At 36.3% G+C, this 12,739-nt stretch overlaps 1 protein-coding gene across 1 annotated transcript in view; it reads left to right on the top strand.

Moving 5' to 3' along the window:
• LOC126479258 (leukocyte tyrosine kinase receptor-like) overlaps positions 1–12,739 on the top strand; it is a 782,006-nt gene that overhangs the window by 678,841 nt on the left and 90,426 nt on the right. The window contains 3 exon segments of the mRNA XM_050103770.1: positions 4,938–5,133; positions 5,235–5,325; positions 9,860–10,054. Coding sequence (XP_049959727.1) covers positions 4,938–5,133; positions 5,235–5,325; positions 9,860–10,054 — 482 coding nt within the window.

The raw sequence follows: 12,739 nt of genomic DNA, 5'->3' as shown, positions 1-12,739 counted from the left end.
ACTGCTTTTACCATGTGGAGAAAGGAACACTCCAGCAGAGCTTATACTTTTTAAACTTTTGTTTGCCTCTCACACCATGGAGCTTTTGTAGTTCACATTGAATTATATTATGAAGAACTTCCTAAGAAACTGAAACTTTTTATTTCTCTTTTTATACCTATAACTGTAATTTGTGAGCAGCATACATACCAGCTCAACCATATATAGTTGTGTCTCACTGCCTGCCCCGTAACTTTATTGTAACAGTACATCTTTAAACCTCTTCTAAATCCCATACTCACATTTAAAAGGTTTGTAGTTTAAATATCCAAATGCTGAGGAAGTTGCTTTGAAAAGGATGTGGTCAATTTCCTTTCCATTCTAAACTTGCAGTCTTATCTCCAGTAGGACATAAACCCTAATCTTTCTACCTTTCATCTTTCCAAACAGCTCAAAATCCCCCCTGCATGCCATGCTAGATCAGCATTGCTGAGAAAAAATACCTGTCATAGAAGATGGTAGTCTCACAGAAAAATTACATGTGGCGCATCTGATTTACGTTTCTAAATGGTTTGTGTGTGTGTGTACGCACACCCATGCCCACGCACACACACACACACACACACACACACACACACACACACACACACATCTGTTTGTTTGTTTGTTTGTTTAGTCCCACTCCATCATTTTCAGCCATGTGATTTGCTTATCTGCAAATTGAAACAGCTGTTACAATTTTTTTCCTATTTATTTTGTGAGTAGCAACATTCACAGCTGCCCCAACAAAATATTTTCCATCATTTTATAAACTCTCATTAAGTGAAATACAAGCTCAGCATGTATTTTAGACAGATTTTGGTCTAGAATAATATGTAGCTTTAGTACATTATCATGTCAGCTCATAGATGTTAAACTACCATGAAAAGTAGTAATTTTATTCTGTTTTATGTGTATGACATTTGTCTTTCCATTTCAAGCATAAGAGATCTGTTCTGTAACAAAATAGCATTTTTCTTTTCAGTAGTTTTTGATGAAGTATGCCTCTAGGTGAATCTGTTCTGTCCACCATAACTGTTCCAACTCCCAATGTATTTATTTCCTGTGGTCTCTCAAGGACTGCAGAACTTCTATGAAATTCATGTGTTTAGGTTACATGTTGTTCCCCAAATGAGAACATAGCACCAGGAGCAGGAACTTGATATAAATGTCATTTCTTTTTTCTCCAATATAAATATCAGCACTGCACATGTAAACTATTTGATCACTCATTACAACTTGGAGTTTCATCCCTATAATTTCCATTTTTTTTTTCTTCATATAAGCACATAATCAAATTCTCCTTCAAGTAGGACAGGTCATTTAAAGTCTCATTCCATAATTAATAAAGATTTATTCACATCTTTCTATGAAAAAGCCCTTCCAGTTCTCATTTAATGCAAGAGGTCATGGCCTGGTTTTTGTCAGCACATTGCTGTTCATATGCTGTAACTTGAAATGTGCAAAAAATAATTAATTCCACCACATTCGTTCATCATGTTCTTAGAACCCATCAAGGAGGGGAGAGAACCTACACAGATGGAACAATTCAACCTTTTGACATAAACTGTGATACTAATGATAAAACAAACTCAGGACATGTATGTGAGTTCCCCCACCCCAGACGAGACACCTCTGAGTTCCAAGGAAAACATTTTTTCAGATATTCTTTCAATGCAATATTCTTCAGAGATATTGAGATCACCACCCTCAATTTGCCTTCCAGGTTACTATATTAAAGCAGCCCTCTTATCAAGATATTTTATACAGTTTTCTCAACTAAAGAAAGGTGTTTGCACCAATGCTGGTGTTATATAATGAGGTCATGTCTAAAACCAATGAAGCCAATGTGCCGAACAATTCACCAGATTTGTACTAAATTTGTGTGCCCATCCTTCCCACTTTTCTTCTTATGCTCTGATGAACTGTACACATTATAGCTGTCTTAAAGACATCAAACAATTCTTAGGCAGTGTGAACACCTTCAAATTATCTCTGAATGGAACTGATAACTCTCAGAAGGAAATTGTTCCTGTGGTAGTCACACCAAATTAACTTTCTTGTAAACCCCATCCCCTGTAAAATGACTAAGCTGGAAAAAAAGTTTCTGTCTGTTATCTTACTCAATGAAGATTTGAAATATGGAAGAGTCTGAGTTACATATGTTTGTAAAAATGAGTTACAAATGAAACTAACAGAGACTCATCCCAATTCATTGACAACAGGAAATATACACTATGTGATCAAAAGTATCAAGACACCTCCAAAAACATATGTTTTTCATATTATGTGCATTGTGCTGCCACGTACTGCCAGGTACTCCGTATCAGCAACCTCAGTAGTCATTAGATATCATGAGAGAGCAGAATGGGGCACTCTCCAGAACTCATGGACTTCGAACTTGGCCAGGTGATTGGGTGTCACCTGTGTTATACATCAGTACATGAGATTTCCACACTCCTAAACACCGCTAGGTCCACTGCTTCCAATGTGGTAGTGAAGGGGAAACATGAAGGGGCATGTACAGCACAAAAGCATACAGGTCAATTTTGTCTGTTGACTGAAAGAGACTGCCGACAGTTGAAGAGGGTTGTAATGTGTAATAGGCAGACATGTATCCAGACCATTGCACAGAAATTCCAAACTGCATCAGGATCCACTGCAAGTACTACGACAGTTAGACTGAAGGTGAGAAAACATGGATTTCATGGTCGAGCGGCTGCTCATAAGCCACACATCATGCCGGTAAACATCAAATGACGCCTCACTTGGTGTAAGAAGTGTAAACATTGGACAATTGAACAATGGGAAAAATGTTGTGTGGAGTGGAAAATCACAGCACACAGTGTGGCGATCCGATGGTAGGGTTCGGTATCGTGCATGCCCAGTGAACATCATCTGCCGGCATGTGTAGTGCCAACAGTAAAATTTGGAGGCGGTGGTGTTATGCTATGATCATGTTTTTCATGGAGGGGGCTTGCACCTCTCATTGTTTTGCATGGGACTATCACAGTACAGGCCTACATTGATGTTTTAAGCACCTTCTTGCTTCCCACTGTTGAAGAGCAATTTGAGGATGGCAACTGTACCTTTAAAAATGATCAAGAGCACCTGTTCATAATGCACGGCCTGTGGCGGTGTGGTTACATGACAATAACATCCCTGTAATGGACTGGCTTGCACAGAGTCTGGACCTGAATCTTACAGCACACCTTTGGGATTTTTCGGAACGCTGACTTCACACCAGTCCTCACCGACTGACAATGATACCTCTTCTCAGTGCAGCACTCCGTGAAGAATGGGCCGCCATTCCTCAAGAAATCTTCCAGCACCTGATTGAACCTAGGCCTGCGAGAGTGGAAGCTGTCATCAAGGCTAAGCTTGGGCCAACACGAGACTGAATTCCAGCATTACTGATGGAGGGCGCCATGAACTTGTAAGTCATTTTCAGTCAGGTGTCCAGATACTTTTGATCACGTAGTGTATACAGAATGCTACTTGGAGACAGTGTAAGCTATTTGTTGTCCATTCTCCAAAGCAAAGTCCAGTTCACAGTGTATCAAAGTTCTGCACCTGAGCAAAAATTCAAGCACAGTTGCCATGCACACCACAAATCACATCACATCTGACTCAGGTCTGCCCTGAGCTGGCTCATATGTCAAATTCCGGCATGGTACCATCAGAGAGCATTCCCAACAACAATTGCCTTCTGGTTTATGGCGTGTTATTGCAGTGAGCCATAAATGTTCCACCAGCTATTGGATTTCCATAGTGCACTAGCTACTCGGTTTCCATAGTGACATCAGAAGGTGCCAATACATATATGCTAGAATCAGAGTTGGTGCCTGTGTTTTAGTGAACAGTTGTTAAGGAAGTCCGTACAGTTTAGCATCACTAGTAAACTGTGTGGCATGAGTCACAGATTCGTAAGCTGCAAACTTTATGCTATTGACAGGACATCATAAACCCTTAATAATATGATGTCTGTGGTAGCCATATCTATTGAAAAAATATCCATAATACTATTGTCTGTACCTAAATTTTGTTGGTATTTTCAATCAGTGTCTTGTAATACTCTTAAAAACAAAGGGTTCACTAAAAATCTGCACTCTTTGCTCAGTTTGCAGATCTCAGTAAAACCTGATGGCAGATAGTTAGGTTGGAATTTGCTTTACAAGACACTGTTCTTTCAAGGCCACAATCATACTTTTCTTCCCACACACAAATATTGTTTTGTTTCAGCAGCAGTAGTTCAGTAAGCTAACTGCTGGTCAAGTTATTAACTGCACACTTCCATATTTGTTATGTCCACCCCAATAGCTGAGAGGTCAGCACAGCATTCAGTCACACCAAGGGGCCCAGGTTCGATTCGGTTGGCGATTTACTCTGCTCAGGGACTGGGTGTTGTGTTGTCCTCATTATCATTTAATCATCATCAGTGGAAGGCAATGGGAAACCACCACTGGAATCACTTCCCTAGACGCGCATGTGGTGGACCTTTCTGATGAGGCTTCCCCCATGACAAGACCTGCCGTAAGGCAAACACAAAGTTTTTTTTATTTTCGTTGTGATGACACGTTCTTGTTACATGCATATAATACACACTGTTATAATGGAAACATTACATGAACTAAAAATGGTATTTTCACTTCATTAATTTTATTCTGCTGTTTACACTAAATCTCTGTTTGTTTGTGCTAAGCTGCTCATCCCATTCTGACTGCTAATCATTCAGTGTGATGCATGTCTTATGACATTGTATCACTAGTAAGTAATGGGCTTGTCTTTCATTTTAGCTGCATAATGCCATGTCCATTTTTTGCTTGAAATAAGTTCATTTGTATAGTAATGTAACCCATCTAATGGTTTAATGGATGTCTTTCAAACACATTTCCTTAGTGTTTTTAATTATTTTTCAGACAATCGTTATCAGAAAAGAAAGGAAGCAGTGATGAGGCAGCAAGTACTCAGTGGTCCAGATCTTCAGCTAAATCGGTTGCGAGAAGCATCAGACAGTCTGATGACAGAATATAATCCAAATTATGAATTTGGTGGAGGAACATATACTGTTAATGATCTAAAAGATATACCAAGGGATCATTTACGGTTAATTAAGTATGTATATATTTACAATTACCAGAATAAGCTTTTAGTATGTATGTGAGAAGTTGTCAAAAAATAGTAAGTAATTATGAAAATTACAATTCTGTGCATAGGGCTCTGGGTCAAGGAGCATTTGGTGAAGTGTACCAGGGATTCTATAAACATCGCAGTGGTGATGCCGTTGAGATGCCTGTTGCAGTGAAGGTATGCCCTGCATTACCTTGCTTGTTGCAAAACATTAATATTTTGCACTATATGTGACAAATGACAATAAAACCTCTGCTCCTCAGAATGTTTTACTATATGAAATATACATGATGAAGACTTTGTAATTTGAGGTGCAGAATCTTTGCTTTAGATAGCTCAGAGATGTGGAAGTTTGGTGTGAATGTATAGCTCATAGTTATTTGACATTTGAATGATAGATGTTCCAGTCACTATACATTGATGAATAATGTAGATTAAATTTTGCTGTGGGACTCAAACTGTTTCAGATGTTTTTTCACAGGTTTACATGCTGTACCATTTATACTTTTGCTGCCAGAAAACCATTCTCTTTAAAGCAGCACTAGACTAATTGCGCAAGCCATGATGAATTCAAACTGTCATAAGTTCTTTCAGGTTCAGTAGCATCTCTGCAGTTGTGAAACATTGCACTCTTATATTATCTCTTCCCTTGCCTCTTGATTCAAGATGCTGTTGCAGTTGTTTGTTAATGAAATGTAGTGTAACTGTAAGAGATTATCATACACAGTAGTGCAACACATGTAGATAATATACAGGTGTACCAAAGTTGGGTGAACTTTTCCAAATCTAGTCAGTGTTACATTGAGTCTGGGAGTAATAAAACTACCATAGGAAATATCTTGTTACATTGGCTGATGAAACGGCTTCCAAAAGACCAGATTGTCAAAGGATTACTGAATAGATGCTCTATAGCTATGTTTGGTTTTGTCATTGAGGGAGCACGTGATGTAAAAATATGGGCAAATCTGAAAATACTTCTGAGAATGGTGTATGTTTGGAATTTATATTTACACTGTGGTATGAAGATGACCATGATTCAGGAGTAAATACATTGGTGTGAGACTTAGTAAAGAATCAGGCCCTCTTAGCACACCTATAGGCATTGCACTGTTGAAGTAATAATTTTACTTTTGTGCCAGTAAGTAGAAAGTGTGAGTACACACACTATCTTAATTAGAAATATCTGGACACCCCTACATATTGTAGAACTGGCTGCTATAGATTGTGAGAGGCAGCCCAACTGTATAAAAGGAGGCAGAGAGCATTGTGTCATCTGTAGAGAAGAAATAACACCAGAATGGTTGTGTCATAACAGCTCAGTGACTTCAAATGTGGACTGGTCATTGGATGTTACCTGAATAACAAATGCACCAGAGACATTTCAATGCTTATAAAACAGTCCAAGTTGACTTTTGGTGATGTGATTTTGAAGTGAAAATGTGAAGGAACAGCCATAGCTAAATCAAGAACTGGCAGACCTCGTGCACTGACACAGGGACCACCATGCATTGCAGAGGCTGGCTTAAAAGTATCACTTGAAATCAGTCTAAGAAATCACTTGTGAGTTTCAAAGTGCTACCAGCAGTCCAGTTAGCACAATGTCAATACAATAAAGTTGAAAAGAATGGGGTACAATGATTGAGAAGCTCCTCATGACTGCTACATTTCTGTACCAGGAGGTGGTGTAAAGAGCTATGCCACTGGACAGTGGAGACTAGAAACAAGTAATTTGGAGTGATGAATCATGGTACATGCGGTTACAAACAGATGGAATGATTTGGGCTTGTTGAATGTATGGAGAATGGTACCTGCCGCCATCACATGTAGTGGTAGCAGTGAAGTATGGAGGAGATGGTGTTATGGTAAGAAGATGTTTTTCATGATTAAGGTGTGGTCCCCTTGTTTTGCTTAAGAAAATGGTAAATGTGGAAGAATGTGAACTCATTTTACAGCATTGCATAGTGTGTACAGTTGAGGACATTTGGGAGATGACGTTGTAAAGCAGCATCAGTGAGGCAACAGTTAGTGGACAATAACAATCTTGAAATGGACTGGTCTGCCCAGAATCTCGACTTGTAGCCACCTTGGAACAGCTTTGAGATGAATTAGAAGTCAATGTCTCTCCAACATCACTACCTCCTCAAATTTCAGCTCTTGAAGAAAAATGGACTGCCATTCCTCCATAGACAGTCAGAAACATCACTGAAAGTATCCCCAGGACAGTTCAAGCTGTCATTAAGGTGAATAGTGGGCACATGTCATATTAATTTCCTTTAAAAGAGACCAAGTACTTTTGATCAGATAAAGTATATTCGAATCAGACTTACTGGTCACAGCATAACTTATAAGTAGGTAAATGACAGAAATCCAATCAAATACTGAAAAATCATTTACACTTTTTCTCAATTTAACACCACTTTTTCTCAACATACACCAATTATACAAGGATGAATGAGGTATCGCTTGGAAGGTTTTTCGAACAGCTTCAGATATTGCATACCAATTTTGTGGCAAAACTTATTATTTGTGGAAAGTTTTAACATAAAAGCAACTTTTAATTATCACAGGTAAAAGTGCATCATGACACTAAGTTCATACCTGTATTTTATGAAGCTAACATATTAATCTTATTTATTTATGATTCACTGAACTATGTGGTTTGTTTATCTTGTAATTGATCTGGTAGGAAACTTTTTGTTGTTATTGACTTTTGCATAAATATGTATTGTATCAATCTTGGATTATTATATTGTAGCCAATGACATTTGTCCAAGTTTATATTATTATTGTGTTAACACTGATGACACCGTGCATGTAAGTATGCCTAAAGGTGGAATAAAACATTTGCGTTTGTATTGATAATCACGAATAAGACACTCCCTTTTCGTATTATGATATACCAAATAGTGTGTGTTTTTTTCCCCCAAATAGTTTTTTTTTTTTTTTTTTTTTTTTTTTTTTTTTTTTTTTTTTTTTTTTTTTTTTTTTAAATATAAGGTCATTAATAGCTGTATAATTTGTGTACACATTTTCATAGGTAATGACCATGACCAGCACGGTAGTCCATTGTCTCTGCTCATCATACAAGTTGACTTTTCTAAACAAATATACTTTCCAAAATGGCTAATATATTTTTCATTGTCACCTTGAATTTACCTATTGCCACTATGGCACAGTAGAGTAATTTCTGGTGGGTGCATCAAACAGTCAAAGAAACTGTGGTCTAATGTGCTTATGTAATTGAAAGTGTTTGTCGAGTTAAAGTTACAAGTTATTTGGCCCTACAGACAGTCCCTGACTTGTGCCAGTTGTACAAGCTGGAACAAATATTCTTACTACAAAAGAGATTTTTGACGATTGGAAATGTATGCACAAGGATATATCGTAAATTCTTGATTATTATTTTTCATTGTTTGTTTCATATTTAGAGATATTTTCTCTTCATTCCCACAACTATCCTACAACTACATATATTCCAAATACTAGCGTTATTTAAAACTATAAAAGTGTAAAAGTTTGGCATGGGTCTCCAGATTTAATTCGTAATTACGTAAAGCCACTATAGTGAATTTTAAGATGTGGTTTTATGCCAAATGTCATATCAAAATACTCAAAGGTGGTATGCATATGTCTCAGTCACAGTAACATTTTCAGTAATAAACACAACACAGTATGTTGTACAAAACTGACACCACAGCTAAAAAAACCTCAACACGAATGTTCTAAACACATTTTCTATTTATGTTCTTAGTATATGGCAGCTGACAGTGAACAAATTCTGTAATAAATTAGGCATAACGGTAGTAGTAGCCATTTGTTATCCAGCAAATAACTGACATCATTCTTTGTCCTTTGTTTACTGAATATTCTAACACTACAGTATGTCTCTGTGAGGATGCAAATTATTGTACTTACTTCTCAAATTTGTGTAATATTTGATGTCATCTTCATTCTGCTTGCATCAGTCTTTTCATCTGTATATGAATCCAAGCTCAGGTTACAGAATTCAATGCTTTCCTTCTTAAAAACTTTTTGATAGATGCATTTACCAGTTCATCATACCGAGCTAATTTTGTATTCCACACCACCTGTACCTGATGGCAATAAAATGAAGTATGTCCTAAAATATTTGTGGTAGCTTCAACAACCATTACTCAATTAAACTTTTCTGGAATTAAATTTATTTGTTATTTATTCTGAGACTTCAGAATTAGGATGGTTGCAAGATTTTGAGTTCAGTTGTGGGTTTAATTAGATATCTATAAGATGTGTATACGGTCATGTAAAACATGACAACTATAAAACAGTAAACCAACTACAGCAATAAAGAATGTTCATTTGATTAGAGACAGGTGACATCAGACTGAAACAGCCCTTTGGCTTCATAGATAGGGAACATTAGTTTTGCTACAGATTCCAAAATTTGTCATACATAATTCTTTATTTCTAAATGTACAATTATGTAAATGCCAATCAAAAGTGTAATTTCAATAATTTTGCTATAAGAATACAGTAACACACATTTCCTCAAAATAATATGTTATCATTACTTTTTGAGAAACTCATAATTCATGGGAGTATTTGCAATTCATCTGTCTGTAGATTCTGAAGAAAGTAGTGTGTTAATATTATGTTGTCATATTTTGTAAGAATTTTAGGCCATTTATGTAACTTTTGTCGTCCTGTGTTCAAATTCTGTGTTATTTTTCAGACTTTACCAGAACTTTCGACAAGTCAAGCTGAAACAGATTTTCTGATGGAGGCTCTCATTATGAGCAAATTCAACCATCCAAATATTGTTCATTTTATTGGTGTTTGTTTTGATAAACATCCACGTTTCATAGTTTTGGAACTGTTGGCAGGAGGTGATCTCAAAACATTTTTGAGAGAATCTCGACCTAAACCAGTAAGTTTGTGTCGGACATTTACAAACTAATAATAAACAAATATTAATTATTCATTTAATGTGACTGATATATTGCATTGACCGGAGAACTACTTTGCTTACTTTTAAGTATTGTGTTCTATTTTTTGATGCTGTGCAATATTCAGTGATTCCTTACATTACTGAGTTATGATTTCATACATTATGATAAAAGTATTTCAATATTTCATTCTGTATAGGTAGAACATGTAGTTTTTTAATCTTATTGCATCATTCTACACTGCTGCAATAACCCACTATTAATTAATTATTTCATTCATTCACTCATACACCATGTGCTGTAAACTGAGGAGAAAAGTAGTTACTTTGAAGAATAGCCACTGCTCCTCCTTCCACACTACTCAGCTGCTGTTTTAATCTAATACTTCAAGCAAATTGTTTATTATCAGGTGCCTGTTTATTGGTGTAGTCAGGATGTATCTAAGACAAATAAATGGAAAATCAGGATGGAATGTAACAATATTATGAAAAGAATAGTTGCTATTCACCATATAGCTGAGATGCTGAGTCTGGCTTCAGCTGCCAGAGACTGTGTTCATGTGTGTGTGAGGTGTGCTTGTGTGTGTGTGTGTGTGTGTGTGTGTGTGTGTGTGTGTGTTTCATCTATTTTCGACAAAGGCCTTGTTGGCCGAAAACTCATTTTTGTTGTGCCTATCTGTGACTCAGCATCTCTGCTATATGGTGAGTTTCAACTTTCCTTTTCATAATATTGTAACACAAATAAATGTTAGTTCTACAGAATTTACATTCCTGAGTCCAAGTATTTTGATAAGTTGTAGAAGGGTTGACTAATGGAGCGTTCTCATACTTTTTTTTTAAATATTTGTGGATTTTCAATTTCCTCCTTGATGCCCACTGACAACCTTTTACAGTATTTTGCACCAGAGTGTAAAATTCCATTCTGAACCCTTAAGAGGAATGATAATCTATCTGAAAATTATTTATACTTTTAATATTTTCTTTTGAATTGAAAAGTTCATCTTAATTTTAGTATTTTTACTAACCATAAATATCATATATTGGCATGTAAGCATAAGAATCCTTATGTTGCTGAAGAATCTTCTGCTAGAGTTTTTATATTAGAAAAGGAACACAGTTCAAATCAAGACATGACTTCAGTACAGTAAGTGAAGACAAACACTTTGAAATATCAGCTATTGAATTAACAGGGCTTGATATTGCCAAGAAATTAATCATTTCGTGTGTGTATAGATCTCCCAGTGGTAGTGTGGATATGTTTCTCAATAAATTAACAGAAGTTCTAGATAAAGTCTCAAGTACAAAGGTCAACATAATTCTGTGTGGGGACATTGACATCAACACTAATATCATAAATGAATCCAGCAGCACCTTCATTAACATCCTGCAAAGTTTTGGCATGTCCCTATTGGTCAATAGTGCAACAAGTGTTACTACAGTGACTGCATCAGTAGTTGACCATGTGGCCACAAATATGGACAGAGAAAATTGTGATGTACCTGTAAAAGATCTCAGACTATCAGACCATCACTGTCAAATAACAACAGTAAAATCAGGCATTGAATCATGCCCTAAACTACAAGCCTACAAACGGCATCTATCAGAAATCAAAATAAAAGATTTTTCAAAAGAACTAGAAAAACAAAGCTGGGATGAAGTGTATAAGGAAACCAATGTGAATACCAAATTCTCTAAATTCTCCACATTGTTTAAATTGAACTTTGAAAAGGCATTTCCAAAAGTATGTGTGTCTATATCAACGTCTCACAAAAATGGATGGATAACAGCAGGTATTAAGAAGTCCTCCCAAACACTTAAACACCTCAGTTCCACGAAAAAGGTTCGCAGTGATCCAGAATTCTTAAATTTCTATCACAGATACAAAAATATCTATAGGAAGGTGCTGATTGTTGCAGAAAAAAATCATTTAATGACAAAACAATATATAAAGCAGAAAATAAAAGCAAAGCAGTCTGGGATGTTATAAAAAAGTAAACAGGGAGAGGCAAACAATCGCAGAATAACATACTGCTAAAGGATGGGGATAAGGTAAGAAATGGTCCACAACACTTAGGAAACTATGTAAACGAGCATTTTTCAAGTATTGCAGAGAAGTTACAGCAAAAATTCCCCAAAACAAATATAACACCTGTAAATAATGTTGCACTAAACACAATGATGTTAGTTACAACCACAGAGAATTAATTCAATAAAACTGTTGAAAAACTAAAAAATCAGAAGTCAGTAGGCATAGATGAAGTACCAGTGTGTATACTGAAACAATGCATAGGGATTATACAAGGCCCCTTAACAAATATAATAAAAGAATCCTTCACATCAGGGACATTTCCAGAGCAGTTAAAACAGGTGAGAGTTGTACCTTTGCTCAAGAAAGGTATTGCAGAAGACATAGAAAATTACCGGCCCATTTCCCTGCAGTCAGCATTCACAAAAATAATAGAAGCAATTATGAAAGACAGGTTACCTGAATAAATACAATCTTTTAAGCGAATCATAGTCTGGTTTCAGAAGTGGCAAAAATACGGAGTCAGCCATAGAAGAATTCACAAAAGTTGTGCTTGATTTTCTTGATAAAGATGAGTGTGTCACAGGCATATTTTTGTATATTTCTAAGGCATTTGATACAGTTGACCATGAGATTCTATT

The sequence above is a fragment of the Schistocerca serialis genome, chromosome 1 (assembly GCF_023864345.2).
Source record: "Schistocerca serialis cubense isolate TAMUIC-IGC-003099 chromosome 1, iqSchSeri2.2, whole genome shotgun sequence".
Classification (NCBI taxonomy): Eukaryota; Metazoa; Arthropoda; class Insecta; order Orthoptera; family Acrididae; genus Schistocerca; species Schistocerca serialis.
Note: the sequence above shows the minus strand (reverse complement) of the source record. Positions and strands in the feature narration are given on the sequence as shown.